General features: G+C 45.0%; 1 protein-coding gene across 1 annotated transcript; it reads right to left on the bottom strand.

The window, feature by feature from the left end:
• Positions 1 to 3,760: 3,760 nt before the first annotated feature.
• Positions 3,761 to 14,896, bottom strand: Egfl7 (EGF like domain multiple 7). Its single transcript, XM_036204494.1, is given in 7 exon segments — positions 3,761 to 3,880; positions 3,883 to 4,161; positions 4,163 to 4,259; positions 4,261 to 4,382; positions 4,385 to 4,499; positions 7,934 to 8,043; positions 14,831 to 14,896. Coding segments are annotated over 7 exon segments (909 nt in total).
• Between the last annotated feature and the right edge of the window lie 711 nt (positions 14,897 to 15,607).

Below are 15,607 nucleotides of genomic sequence, written 5' to 3'. Positions count from 1 at the left end.
TCTCAGATATGCAGGCAAAACCCTAGAGTCAGGGGAAAGATTAGAGAAAGATTTCCTCTACCTGAGAAGTTGGATGCCAACCTTGGCTGTATAAGGATATTAGAACAAAAGAGGAAGGGAGGGGGAGGGGAGTAGAGGGCTGAACCTTGGGCAGTAGTCTGGAGATTCACACAGGATAGGGGAATGGTGTAAGAGCCTCATTCAACCGTTTTTTGTTTGTTTTGTTTCCGAGACAGGGTTTCTCTCTGTAGCCCTGGCTGTCCTGGCTGTCCTGGATCTCACTCTGTAGACCAGACTGGCCTTGAACTCACAAAGATCCTCCTGCCTCTGCCTCCCAAGTGCTGGGATTACAGGCGTGCACCACCACTGCCTGGTCATTCAACTTTTTTTTAAAGAAAATAAGAAAACAGTTTATTCTGAGACAATTAAGAGTCACTGTGATCTGGCAATACTGATACAGGTTACAGTGAGTGATGTGTTGTGTTTTTACTGGTTGGTTACCCAGAAGTTAATCCCTGCCTAGTCCTAAACTTTGAGGTCTGCTAGGTCCATATTTAGAGGGTCCCTTCCTCGCTCTGCACAGCACTAATTGAGAGCAGGTTCTGAATTCTGCGACAGTCTTCCCTGGGGAAGATGGCAGCAGCAGGGGACAGCGGACAGTCCCTAACGGAGGACACTTACAGAAGTTATAGTCAGAGGTAACCACAGAACTGTCTCCAGGAAGTGACCAGCTTAGGAGGCACGGAGCTTTACATAACCCACACGACAAGCAGTTTCAGTCACATCTAAAGGACAAGGTGACTCTAATTGACACCTAGACTCAGATATTTCTGTGTTCTTGATAAATTCTGAGGGTTGAATAAGGCTGTCCTTATTATCCTGGTTAATAAGGAAGTTGGGGTGTCTATGTTTACCTAAAAGCAAAAAAAAAAAAAAAAAACCACCCCTAAATAAAGCGAGCTGAGAAGCCCCGCTCAGATGTCAGCTTGCTAATTATATACCCAGCAGACATGGCAGGTACAAAGATTAAATTCACCCACAAAAAAAAAAAAAAAAAAGTGTAAGAGAAGAGTGAGGGATCAGGTTTTTCAGCAGTATAAATCTCCTCAGCCGCCAGGGCTGTTCAGACAGCACAGGCAGAACTAAGTAACAGCGGTTCAATGCCACCCAGCGAAACAAGGTCACCTTGCCCAGGTTTTCCACATTGTTGTGACTTCCAGAGATGATAGGTTGGTCTGACTGTATCTCTTTACACGTCTGGACTGGAACTGACCTTCTTGAAGTGTCCAGGTCTGGGTCAGCAAGCCAAGGGCCTTGCCACCGCATTTCCATTCAGCTAGCAGAGACTAGAACACAGTCCCTTTGCCCCGCACACACCTCGCCTGGGAGCAAGTGCTAGTGAGGACAACAGTCCTGTAACCAGCCAACTGTCCTGACATGTCCAGGCATTCTTCGTTATGAAACACTTGTAGGAGAGCCAGTGCCTGGCCGGTGCTGCCGTGTGGTGTCAGGATCAAGAGCCTCCAAGCTACCAAAGACAAGGAAAACGGACATACTGATTCCAAGGCTCAAATGTTACCTGATTAGGTTACAAACTCTTTTACAAGTCAGGTTTCCAATTTGTTGTCTGGAAAAAACTGAGGGAGGATGTAGTTTGTCCAACAGTATAAGGTTTGGGGTTTGGTTTTGGTTTTTTGCTTCGGTTCGTTAGTTGGTGTTTACTGCTGGGTATTAAACGCACAGTGTCATTTTCAAGACAGACAACTTCATTGAGCTCAAATTCACACAGCTTAGAATTCAGTGCAACTATCACTACTACCAGCTTTAGGATGTTTTTATTATCCCCCAGAAAACCCCCATAATTCTCACAGCTGGTCATCCCACTTCTCTCCTTTGCTCTCTTCCTAAGCCCCCTAGCTACAGGAAGCCTCGAATCTGTTTTCTGGCTCCATAGATTTTCCAATTCTGAACATTTTGTAAGAATAAACGTGTACAGCATGAACTCCTTTGTAAATGGCTTCTTCCACTCAGCATATTTTCAATTTATATCCCATCAGTAATTTGTCCTTTTATGGCTAAATATTATAAGAATATACTTCATTTTATTTATCCATGCTTCCATAGATTGGATAGATTATTTTAAAATATTTTCCATCAAATACCTATATTAGGAATGTGAAAGGAGATATTGGTACAGATGATATAAACATTAATATGATAAAAAAACAAACCTGCCAGGCGGTGGTGGTGCACACCTGTAATCCCAGAACTCAGGAGGCAGAGGCAGGCAATCTCTATGAGTTCGAGGCCAGCCTGGTCTACAGAGGTAGTCCAGGACAGACTCCAAAGCTACAGAGAAACCCTGTCTCAAAAAAACAAAAAACAAAAACAAAAACAAAAAACCATAAATAGTATTAATATTAGGTGTAATTACTAAAGCAACTTTTTAAAAAAGCAGAAGTTGGGAGCCGAGCATGGCGCTGCATCTCTGCACTCCTGGCATTTGAGAAGCCCAAGCAGGTCTGCAAACTGTCTCAAAAACAAACAAAATCTGGGTCCAAACAAACCCCCTCCCTCCCCTCCCAAACCATTAGACAGATGTGGTTTTGTTTGCCTGCAGTCCCAGCTACTTGGGGAAGGTCTGGAACCCCATGTTCAAGGCTAGCTATGCCAACATAGTGAGACCCTGTCTCAAAAATTAAAAGAGAGAGAGGGAGAGAGAGAATAACCCCAAGCACAGTTTGCCAGAACTTATACATTACTTTTAAAAATAGTTGAAAATCCACAGTATGAATTTTTCAAAGAATTCCTAATATTATTTTTTAAAAGTCTAATTTATGGCTAAAAATCTTGTGTTTTTTTTCTGGCCTCCATTAGTGAATTATTCTAAAGAAACACCATCCTTCCACAGCAACTTCTAGAAGGTAAAAAGGGGAACTTGTCCCAGCTCATTTTATGAGGCTAGTGTAATCTAGATGATGCCAAAATGGAAAGGCATTAAAAGAAATGACAGTTACATGTTAATCTCTCCCATAGAATCCTGAAGAAAATAATTTGCTAATTGAATCCAGTGACATATACTAAAAAGGACATCTTTATAAGGGAAGTTCATTCCAGGAATGCAGAGTTTCTTAGCATTGGAAAATCATTGGTGTTTACACCCACAGAAAATGGGACAAGAGTGCTAAGAAGATCTCCCAGATAGAGAAATTTCTTGTATAAAACTTAACACTCATTTATAATCATAGGAATTCTGATCATATTAAAACTAGGGAATGCCTGTATTCTAGTAAATAATATCTGAAAAATACAGTAAATAGTATCACTAGTAATAAAAGTTGTCTCTAAGAAACATTTAAGGATGTCCACTATATATCCATATATCCATATATATCCATAGTATAGATTTTTTTTTTTTGTCCCAGCTTTATTATGACAAAGACTGGGATAATCCCCACCTCACCTCTGGGCAGCGAGCTCTCCTACCTTTCCTTGAAAACACCATTTGGAGAGTCACACACGACCCCATTCCCCAAGCCCAAGTCCTAGGAACCTCCTGAGAAAGAGGGACAGACAAGCAGGGCCCTCTGCTCGCAGGCACCATCAGATAGTGCCTGAAGGAAGGTATGGGTGACAGCTTAGTCCAACCTGAGGGGCGAGATGCTCTCACAGATCTGTTTCACAAGAGCAGGACCCCAGCTGCTCCTCCAAGGAGACCCCTCACTCAGTGAACCAGCTGCCTGAAGGAGTTTGTTTTGGTCTATGCTTTTGTGGATGGTTTTGTTTGGTGCGCGCCAGGGTCTTGTAGTCCAGGCTCTGAGGCCAGGCTGTGCAGTGGGGCCAGAGCCAACTGCAGTTTCTGCTCCAGCGCGTCAACCTGGGGCTATACAGCCTGTGCACCTCCTCCCTTACTGTGCTATCCGCTCCTGTTGTGGGGTTTGGGACCACCAGGGAGGGACCCCCTCCTTGGGGGAGGCGGAGCATCCCGTCTGCAGATGTGCTCTGCTCCTCCCAACACTGGCACCTACTGCCCACAGTATTGACACAGCGCTGGGGACAACCGGCCTCTTCAGTACCGGATTCATCCACATCTATCTGGCAAGTCTCTCCCTGCCATCACATGGGGCCGGGAGGCTGGCATGTTGCTGCTCCACAAGAAGACCCCTGGGAGCCCACCGGTCCTCTTCCAAACAGAGGGGCAGGCACAGCAAGACCTGGTGGAAGTCGTCCCAGGGTTCTGGAGATAAGACAGTCTGGCAGATGGTTTGGTAAGTGCTGCAGGTTGGGTGTCCATCGCAAGTGATGAGGAAAGGCTGGTATACACGCTGCACAAAGGACTCTGAGACAGGGCCTCCAGAAAACACCAGGGCACACACTTCTGCAAGCTGGGCCTGTAGACATGCTCAATACCGCCTGCGGCCAACACTGGAAACCAAGCCACAAGCAGCTCCCGGGAGCCCCATGTGGTTCGAATCTCTTCTTTTGGTGGCTGCGTGGTCCTTGGCAGGCACCACAGTATAGTTCCTTAAATGTCATAGCTAGTATAATAAAGCAAGACATAAATAAATAAGTACGTGAGAACTAAAAAGAAAGGGATAAAATGGTCGTTGTAGGGGTTGGGGATTTAGCTCAGTGGTAGAGCACTTGCCTAGCACGTGCAAGGCCCGGGGTTCGATCCTCAGCTCCAAAAAAAAAAAAAAAAAAAAAAGTCGTTGTAAGCAGGTGATGTAATTACATGGGTAATTACAAAAGGATTAAACAGATAACCTGGAAGGATTAACAAATGAATTTAGGCAGGCTGCTGAACATAGTTAACATGTAGAAAATAAAGTTTATTTATAACATACAGGAAAAGAGCCACCTTACAGCAGCTATGACTTACAGAGAAAAGCTTCCAGCCGGCACGTGAGCAAAAAAGTTTAAGGGTCACTGGTGTAACAGATGAAATCATAGGCGCTGACACAAGTCTGTGGTGTGGCTTTGGAGAAATTACATCATCTCTCCTGTGGCTGCGGTCCTTCGTCTCTCAACGTGGGGTAGCAGCAGGAGTCTAATGAGTATGTTGTCGTGATGACTGAATGAAATGCTTGGGACAGAAAGGGCTCTGTACAGATCCAGCACTGTCAACTTGGAGCCCCAGGTAGTACCTGATCATCCTCAGGGAGCTCTGAAGCTGCCTCGGAGAGTTCCAACAGCCTGGAGTATGGGGGAGACAGCGCCTACAAACCCCCAGCTGGGGGAGGTAGGGGAAGGACATATTGCTTCCCACCTGTGTTAAAGTCCCAAGTCACACATGTTGGCTACTGAGTACTTGAGCTATAGCTGGTCCATATCAAGATGTGCTGGAAGTAGAAGATAGTCACTGGATTTCAAAGACATTATGAAAGTAACATTATTCAATTTTACATTGACGATATGTTAAAATGATGTTTTAGCCACATTAGGTTATGTTATGGTATTAATATTGACCTCAGGCTTAGGAAGATGGTTCAGTGGATAAGGATGATTGCTGTTCTCCAGCACCCATGCAAAAGCCAGGCATGCCTGAAATGCTAGTGCTGCGGGGCAGGGACAAGTAGATCCTGGAAACTCTGTGACCAGTGAGAATGGTGAGCTTCTGGGATTCACTGAGACCTCGTCTCAAGGGAATAAGATGCAAAGTAACAGAGGAAGGAAGGCACTTGATGTCCTCCTCTGGCTTCCTCATGAGTGCGCATGGGTGCATGCATTCACACACACACACACACACACACACACACACACACACACACACACACACACGTTCACCTGTCTTTGTATAGTTTCCTTGTATTTGAGACAGAATGGAAGCCAGGCTTGTTTAAACTTGCAATTATCCTGCCTCAGCCTCCCCAGTGTTTGGATTATTGGATAGTAAGCCCAGCTTTTTTAATGCTACTGCACCTACCAGAAAATTCACAATTACCATTTGAATCTCAAGAGGACAGTGCTACTTTACACAACACAGATGAGAATGGAATCCTTGAAAGATATGGTTGAGGTCACGTTATTTCTCTGTTTAGACTCCTCCACTGATATACACTGCACTCACCAGACAGAAAAAATCTTGACTGGATCTTAGGTGATCTTACTGCTAGATCTTCCGTGAGTGATCAAACTCATGCCTTCCTCTTCTACAATCAATACAGATTCCGATGAACTTAGCAGCCATAGAAGGAGACAATAAGTCACAATCATTTTCTGGACTCTTCAACATTTAGGTTCTAGCCTTCTGATATGTCCTGAGGCGATCAACCAGACATGCTGAGGGAGAAAGAAGCTCCCTAATCTCAGTAACGCTCTCATGAGCCTTGACCCAGGCTGTGGTAGAGCCGGAAGCTTCCTTGGATTTGCCTGCTTGGACCACACTGTCCATCCCTACTCCTCCCTTCTTTCCCACCTTGGGGTGCTGGAGAGTGAATCTGGAGCCTCCTGAATGTGTGCTACCACTGAGCAACAGCCCCCACCCCACTCCTTTCCCCTCCCTGCTTGTCTCAGCAGCAGTAGACAAGCCCACACCTTAGAGTTGTTCCACTGGCTTTTCCTGGTCTTCAGACATTCAAGGGGTGCTGAGATGACTCAGCGGATAAAGAAGTGTGTCCAGCCTGATGAGCTGAGTTTGATATCCGAGACCCAGCTGGTAGCAGGTAGAGAAAAGTCATCAACAATCTTACCTGTGGACTCGGAGCGCTACAGTAATGAGCTGCCAGTCAAGATGTACCCATTGGCATCATAGTGGTATAACTGGTGTGGGGCTAACACACTACTTTATGCTTGAATTTGAGGCCTACTCCACAGGAAGGAACTCATGCCTGGCTTTGAAAACCTAGTCAAAAGCCCGTGGCTAGGAAAGTCATAGGCCCTGGTGGGGGAAAAGGGGTAATCTGTTACTAACTATTGTTTTGTAAATGGACATGTTGTCAAACTACCTTCTAAATACTCATGTGTATACTCATAGATTAGTACTGCTCTTAACCATTGTAAGAGAAGGTTCTTATTGCAATGGGCCTAGCAATTAATGCAGAAACACTATCTGGAAAACTGAGGATAAGTGATGGTTGAGAGTATATATATATATATATAAAAATCATTGCCCCTGAGGCTTAGGGAACATGGAAAGAAGGAGAAAAAGAATGTAATAGCTAGGGACAAATGGGCACACCACAAGAAAAATGTCTTCTGGATATGATATGTTCCTTATACTCATGAAGTCACCACAGCTACTATTACTCATACAAGACCTGCATAAGATTGGGTCCTGGGCTGGAGAGATGGCTCAGAAGTTAAGAGCATTGGCTGCTCTTCCAAAGGTGCTGAGTTCAATTCCCAGCAACCACATGGTGGCTCACAACCATCTGCAACGAGATCTGGTGCCCTCTTCTGGTCTGCAGTCATACATGCTGTATACATAATAATAACTAAATCTTAAAAAAAAAAGATTGGGTCCCTAGGGGGCTATTGACAGTTAGTGGCTGCTGGGGAGAGGGGTCTCCCATTCTTCAGTAGTCTGGCCACTAATAAGGTGCCCATGTTCCATCCAGTAAATAACTTCCCATTGATGCTCATGCAGACTGCCCTAATTAAACCTGGTTGGTCATGCACACACAAAAGACATAAAAGTGAGAGAACTTGTGGGGAAGAAAAGTTCTGGTAACAGAGAGGCAGGGGATGAGAGAGGATAGTGGGGGCCGTGGTAGCTCACAACTGCCTGTAACTCCAGCTCAAGGGATCCCATGCCCTCTTCTGGACACCATAGGCGCCCCTGCACTCACATGTACACATGTGCACAGCCACACACATACATATAATTAAAAATGAAATGTACCTTTAAAAATCCACAACATATAGTAAGTATGACTGTCAAAAGATATGCTATACTTCCCTGTGCCTTTCTAGAAGAGTGGCTTAGCATCACAATTTAGAAGCATGGACTTTGAAATCTCTACTTGGCTTCTTAACCATGTGCTCTTGGACCAAGTCACTGGACCTCTGTGAAAACTGGATAATTTCTATTTCATAGGGCCACTAAAAAGACCAAATATGTTGATAAGACTAAAGCATTCCCAGTAGTGCCAGGCACACAGTAAGTACCTAGCAAGTGTTACCGAATAGTGCCACATCTAAACCATATAAATAATGAATTCCTCAAAGGCAGGAACCCTTGCATGCATTATTCCCAGCTCTGCTAACATGTACAGACCACTTGACGCTTTCTTCTCAATGGGTCCAGCAGGATTAATTTTATTAGCAGATGCAGGCATTGTCTTGTTTGCTGGATTATCCATCTGCTCTAAGTTTAGTACTAAGTAAAGACAGTTGTGGGGGTGGAGGAAGGTAGAGATCTCTGGTACAGATCCATTGGGCTTTTTGTCTTGTTCAAAAGCTGTAATTCAGGCAGAGTTTGGAAGCATCTGCTGAGGAGCATCTTAGGCATGCTTTGCAGAAATCCGTGGCATCTGTTTAGATTGTTATGTGCATTCATACGCTGAATCTTTAACCATTTGCATATAGTAGCATCCTTACTTATGTTCCAAATTTGATACTACTCTGTATGTGGGCTTGTGTGAGTCTCAGCTCATAACATATTAAAGAATTGGTCCAAGGCAATTCTCTTGATCAATCATGGTAAGTAGAATAGCTGTGATCCCACAGTCTCGGGTTGGAATAAAAACCTAACTTCTCCTGACACTCTGTCCAGTCATGATAAAAACCTTGCATGTGTCCATTTTGCCTAATTCTTCCAAGTGCTCAGCCAATGAGGAAATACAGAGGAAGACATTAGAATGAGGAGGTGTTAGCTGAATTGCCTGAGGTTATTAAGTGGTAACAAATGGTACAGCTAACACCATACTCAGTCTCCTGCTGTTCGCCAACACCCCTCTCCACTTTACCAATAGAGGTAAATGAGAACTCCCCCCCCTGCCCTATCATTTTTTGTGTTTTAATATGAATTAATAAATTTTAAATTATATTTTTAAGTGTGTGTGTGTGTGTGTGTGTGTGTGTGTGTGTGTGTGTGTGTAACTCTGAGAACAACTTTCATGAGTCAGTTCTCACCTTCCATTAAGTGAATCCTGGAGATTGAACTCAGGTCATCAGGTTGGGCACCTTCACCTACAGAGCCACCTTGACTGCCCTAATTTTTTAATTTGGGGAGAGCTGGAAATTGAACCCAAGGCCACACGTATGCCAGATGAGCTCCACACCCACAACAATGTCCACAACCTTCTCACTGTGTTTAACAGCTCCATTCTAGGAAAGACTGGGAAATATTTGCCAATGGTGGTCTGTTGGCATCTTTTAAGCAAAGTGTATGGTCGGTCTCACCTTGTAAAGTGATAGTCCCATCCCCACGGCAATGAGGATTTACAGTCCGTGCATGTTTTTTGATGATAGCGTTTAACTGCATGTTCTAGAACTGAGAAAATTTAGACTTGAAAGGCAAACAAGAATCATGGCTGGGGTGAGTGAAATGGTTCCTTTGGTAAACTACCTACTGCTGAGCCTAAGTTTAATTCCCAGACTCACATGGCTCAAAGGAGAGGACCAGTTCTCACACACCATCCTTTGATCTCCACACACAAACTAACACACATACACATGTGCCCCAAACAAAATAAATAAATAAAATGTAAAAAATAAAGATGGAGAATCATTGTTGAAGAAACTAGAATAGTGTTGGAGAACCTTCTTGTTAATACTCAGCCACTTGGTTCCTTTCTTCAAGCTAAAGGTGACTATAAAACAGACATGGTGGCGCACGCCTGTGATCCCAGCACTCTGAAGGCAGAGGCAGGCAGAGCTCTGTGATTTCCAGGCCAGCTGGGGCTACATAGTGAGACCCTGTCTCAGAAAAAAAAAAAAAAATCCCACATGAGGTAGAGCAGAAGTAATTCTCTAGGTGGAACTTTGAAGAACAGCAGTCCTAAAGGGTTTTCAGCATCAGAGGCAATTTTTATCAGAATTATTTGTCGTTAAGTAGAGAGGAGGGGCAGGGATGGGAAAAAGGAAGAATCTAATAAGTTCACACTCAGGCAAGAAGCACTGAGTGGAGTCCTTGGGTTATTAAAAAACAAGTGAACAGGCCATGAGAGTGGCGGGGGAAGGCGACATGTTTGAGGGAGCAGGGGAGTGGGGGGGGGGCAGAGGTGGAGACGTCAGTTTACAATGTATCCATGTATGAACTTGTTAAATTAAGAATCAAAATTTTGACATAAATAAATAGATAGATAGATAGGTAGATGATAGATAGATAGATGATAGATGAGAGAGAGAGAGACAGAGACAGAGACAGAGAAAATTTAGCCAGTTCTGGGAACTGACTCCATGTGTTTGAAGTAGGAACTGATTAATTCATAAAGGAGTTTAGTGTAAGGCGGAGACACAGAATGACTGAAATCCCTCTGTAATCTGTATATGGTATCATGTGACTTAGATAAACTCACATAGACAAGACAGAAACAGTCAAGAGTTGGTCATAGAAATGCAGAGAAAGACAGGTGAACAAAGGGACCCATTCTCCAGGCATTGTAGGTGACAGCTGAAAAAGATAAAAAGTATTTGTATTTCAAGGAGCTGGAAGCCTGCTCAGTGAGTGTGAACAACAGCAAGATTGACTGATTTTTTTCCATAGGTGGAGAACAAGTGTGCCACAGGAAACAGAAGCAACCCGATCCCAGAACGTCCTTCCCTCTGTCCTATTTCCTTCTTCCTTCCCCATCCACTCAGAGATTCAGCTTTGAATCTTCACCCGAACCCCAGCGCAAAGGATCGACGCTCTTCTGGCTTCCATGTATCAATTCTCAGGGAAGGACTGCTAGGGTCGGGTCAACCCTCCATGAAGTCTCTACACTTGAAGCAGATGGGGGAAGAGTACGTCTTATCAGAGAATTGGAATTTGCTTGGAGTTCACAAAAAAAAAAAAAAAAAGGCTCCCAACTCGGGCCTGTGGAAGCAGTAACAGCCGTCCCTACATATCAGTTTCCTATAGCCACGGCCACAAATCACCACGGACTTAAGACAATAGGGATGGATTTAATTCATGATCTTATTGTTCTGGAGACCAGTCCAAAGAAGGTGCACTGGTGCGTCAGGGTGTTTCTAAGGCTGACTTCCTCCCTCGGAGAATCCACTGTTTCGCCGGGCTGCTTCGATTTCTCGGCTGTGGCTCCTCCCTGGAGCCGGGGCTCCGCTCACTTCCTTCCTTAAATTCACTCTGGGACCTTTACGTTCAGCCTTCAGTGACGCTGCCAACACTCAGAGTGGGTCTTTCCTCCTCAGTTAAACCTTCCTAACACTGGATTCACACACAAACCCAGAAGTGTGTCTCCTAAGCCATGCCAACTCCAGTCAAGTTGACAAGATGAACTGGGGGAGACGGCTCAGTGGGTAAAGTGCCTGCCACACAAGGACCTAAGTTTGGCTCTGTATTACCCCAAAACTATGTGCGTTAGCACATGTCTGTAATCCCAGTACTGGGAAACAGAGACAAGTACATTCTTGGGGCTCATTGGCCAGCCAGCCTATTGAATTGATAAGCCTCAAGTTCAGCGAGAGACCCCAAAGATAAAGTGGAGAGCAACTGAAGAAGACATCCAGTCTCACATGCAGACCTACACACATGTGGACACACCCACACAAACACATCCATATAGACCACACGTGCACACATACACCGTGGCAAGAAATAGTTCATTTCAAGGAGCAAGACACTTGATCCCCACTGAGCTGTTCCTTCTCTGGAATTAAGTTTGGGGTGTGCACAACAGCAAAGCTCTCTGCTCACATGTCAATACTGCAGGATGGAGCCTGGATGAATACCCAGGGCACTGATGATTTAGGGCAAGGGCTGTAGCCCCAGGCACTCCTAAGAGGCAGTCTGTCTTGGTATTTAAATTTACCGGTGTTTCTCTAAGGACTACAACTCAGCCTGGCAAGGTGGGTTGCCTCTTAAGGTCTGAGGCTATTGTTTCAACGAATAATTGTTTCTCTCTCCCAACCCTGCTGCCTGAGGTGGTTCTGGGCTGTGTATCTGGTCTCAATGCTGGGCAGTATGTCCTGTGATATGGGTGCCCTGGTCACTGTTAATGACATGCAGGTTCCCATGTTTCACACTTCTCAAAACTTCTGATGTAGGCTCACTTGCTAGGAAAGACATTTAGAAGACCAGAGACAGGGGAGAGAGGTCAGAAACGCATGTATGAGTTTTACTGCTTAGGACAAGAGATAATATAACCAATCTGCCAACCAGGGCAGAGCTGCCATTAGGCTACAGCTGCCACCAAGTCACTATATTTTAAAGACAGTTTTACCCCCTTAGCGACGCTCTGTCCTTTAGAACTTTCATATAGACTTTTACTACACACCCACAGGGCCAGATGTGATGCCTGGGGCCAGGGACCACACTTCAGAATATCTGCTTCCCACTTCTAGGGGTGGAGGTATTCTGTTAAATGTATTTATGTGTATGTGTGTTTGTTTGAGTGTGTGCTCCGTGTGTGTGTGTGTGTGTGTGTGTGTGTGTGTGTGTGTTGCAGTTCATTTGATTTGTTCTTGAGTATGTTTCAGGGATGTAGAATACAATTGTTAATTTTAATTCTAGTTTTTCAGCGTTAGGGATCAAACACAGACCTTTGTCTATGACTAATTTGTACTCTATCACTCCACCCCTGGCACACACACACCATTCAAAGTTTTATTTAAATTCCTCTCATATATTCCTTTCTGGGTCCAACAACTTGATACAGTTAGGTTACATTTGTTTTGTTCTGTTTTCCCTGTGGAGGGCTTGCTCTTTGGTTTAAGTCTAATTCTGATCTGTAATTATGTAACATATTTACTATAGTAAACTCAACAAGAGCACGTTCCTGGTCCCTTCCTCTTTACAGCCGTCTTTCAAACATCCTAATGAGTCAGTCTCCTGTTGTTGTATTACCTTTGGGTTTGGTTTGGTTTTTCCAAAGCAGCATTTCAATTAGCACTTCTTGTAAGAGCACGTCCTGATGGGTTCTTTAAGTGGACTTGGGGCGTAAGTCATGGCTGTTCGGCTTAGCCGGGCCTGATACTCACTCTGTAGTCCATGCTGGCTTCAAACTTGTAATCCTCCTGCCAAGCCTTCAGAGTGAGTGCTGACACTAGTGGCGTGCACCACGACACCTGGCTCCTTCCATTATTGTTTGTGTGTCTGTCACGTGTGTGGTACGCCTATCTGTGCATATGTATGTGCATCCATGTTCATAGGAATGCACTTGTGTGTGCAGGTGGATGTGGGAGAGAGGGCCGAAGACACGGTGGGTGTTATTCCTCAGGGGCTGTCCATTTTCTTTTTTGAGACAGCATCTCCCTCTGGCCAGTAACTCACCAGTTAGGCTAAGCTGGATGGTCACAGCGATCCAGGGATCTGCCTGTCTCTGCCTCCCTCGTGATGAGATTACAAGCATGCCAGCTACCATAGCCAGCTTTCTTTTTTCCATTTGTGTGGTCAGTGAATGTAGGCTATATGACATACATACCTTGAAATTTATTGAGATAAATGACCAGATGTGACTGGCTGAGCTTTGTTGTTGGTCCACCTGTTCTTTGTATGTTTGTTTGTTTGTTTGTTTTTTTCGAGACAGGGTTTCTCTGAGCAGCCCTAGCTGTCCTGGATCTCGCTCTGTAGCCCAGGCTGGCCTCGAACTCACAGAGATCTGCCTGGCTCTGCCTCCCGAGTGCTGGGATCAAAGGCGTGCGCCACCACCGCCGCCTGGAGGTCCACGTGTCCTTTCTTGTGTGCTTGTTTGCTTGTTTTCGAGCCTCTAATATTCCAGCTCACCATCGGACTGAAATCAGTTATCCTTACCTATATTTAAAAAGACTGTTGGGTGACACATCTGTAATCCTAGCTCTTGGGGGGAACTGAGGCAGAATGGTTGAGTTTAAAGCCAGCCTCTGCTACATAATGAGGCGACATCTTGAAAAATGTCTACCCAACCCCGCACCAAAGTGTTTGCCCATCAGATTCTGTGTAACTGCCACACTCCCCTGTGCCAGTAAAGCTACTGGTTTCCCAGTTTCCCAGGAGATTTCACTAAACTAATGACATCCACTCTTCTACCCACCGCTGGTGTCTATTTCAAAGCTATATTATCAAGTGATAGTTTGCATTCTCTAAACCTTTTGGACCAATGTTGTATAATCAGATTTTCTCTGTCAGGTGTTTTCTATGTCACGGTCCATTCTAAATAATGCTGAAACGAGTCCCCTGGGGTCCCTTAGGTCTGCATTTACCCCGTGTACTCCTTTCTTTTCCCAGTGCTGTGGCAAATGATCTGACAAAAGCAAGTGAAGGAAGGGTTTGTGTGACTCACACTCTGAGGGTATGTATAGTTCAGGACAGCCAGAGAGAAGGGATGGTGTGAGCAGCTCACTGCGCAGGTGAGCCAGAGGGCCGCTGGCATGGTGTCCGCAATCCGGAAGCACAGAGACAGGCACTGGTGTTCACCCCCTTTCTCCTTCCTTTTTATTCAGATTGGGGACTCTGGCCCATAGGATGGCGCCACCCATATTCAAGGTGGGGTTTCCTCCGACTCAGTTAACCTCTCGGGAGACAGCCTCCCAGAGAAGCCCCGAGGTGTGTCTCTTGGCTGATTCTAGATCCAGTCAAGCTGACTCTGAAGATTCACCTTCACATCCTGCTTGTCAATCTTCGGTCTCCTGATGTCCAAGCAATGACCCCTGGGGCACGTTTGGAAGTAGTGCTATGCTATAGAATGGCAAGTGCCAGTTTTAGAAAGTCTCAACAGGTGGGCTTAGCAGTCTCCAATCATGTCACCTCACGCTCCCCAGCTTCTTCTCTCACACCCATGTTATTCACTGCGACATATTTATCTTGTAGCATCGTGCCTAGCACCTGGTGGCACTCAGTACATATTTGTTCAATAAGTGAATGTGCTCAGAGAACATTCGGTCAGTCCCGGTGGCATGTGTGTGTAATCCCAGCTGCTTGGGGGGGCGGTGGCAGGAGAATCACAAGAGTTCAAGGCCTATGTCAGCAACAAAGGAGACATTTTCTCAAAACAAGCAAACAAACCAAGGGCATGAAGCTTCAGTAGGAAAATGGAAACCCTTTCAAAGTTGTCATTTCTGGTACACTTGCTGCATTCCAAACCTCTTCAAACACCATCTCGCTGGTTTCATTGAAGATTCCCAGCTTTCTTGCCTTGCCCTGGGTTGACCTTATGACTGTCCTGTGAACACACTGAGCTTCCTTCTGCTTCAGGATCTTTATGGCTATTCTCATATTTGCACATCGCTCACTTCTTGTTTTAGTATTACTATTATTTGCTGGGGTTTTGTTTCATTTTTTTAGACCAGGTCTCAATATATAGCTGTGCCTAGCCTGGAACTTGATATATGGGCCAAACTAGCCTTGAACTGTCACAGATCTGCCTCTCTGTGTCCACCAAGTGCTGGGAATAAAGGCGTGCACCACCATGCCCGATTCATAGCTAACTTATTAACATCACTCAGGTCCCTGCTCAAATGCTCCTCAGAGAACTTCCTGATGGTCTCCTGTAAAACTGTACTTGACCTCTCCTAGTCTCATTAT

This window comes from Onychomys torridus, chromosome 13 (genome assembly GCF_903995425.1).
Source record: "Onychomys torridus chromosome 13, mOncTor1.1, whole genome shotgun sequence".
NCBI lineage: Eukaryota > Metazoa > Chordata > Mammalia > Rodentia > Cricetidae > Onychomys > Onychomys torridus.
The sequence above is the reverse complement of the archived record's forward strand: the minus strand, read 5'-3'. Positions and strand labels throughout refer to the sequence as shown.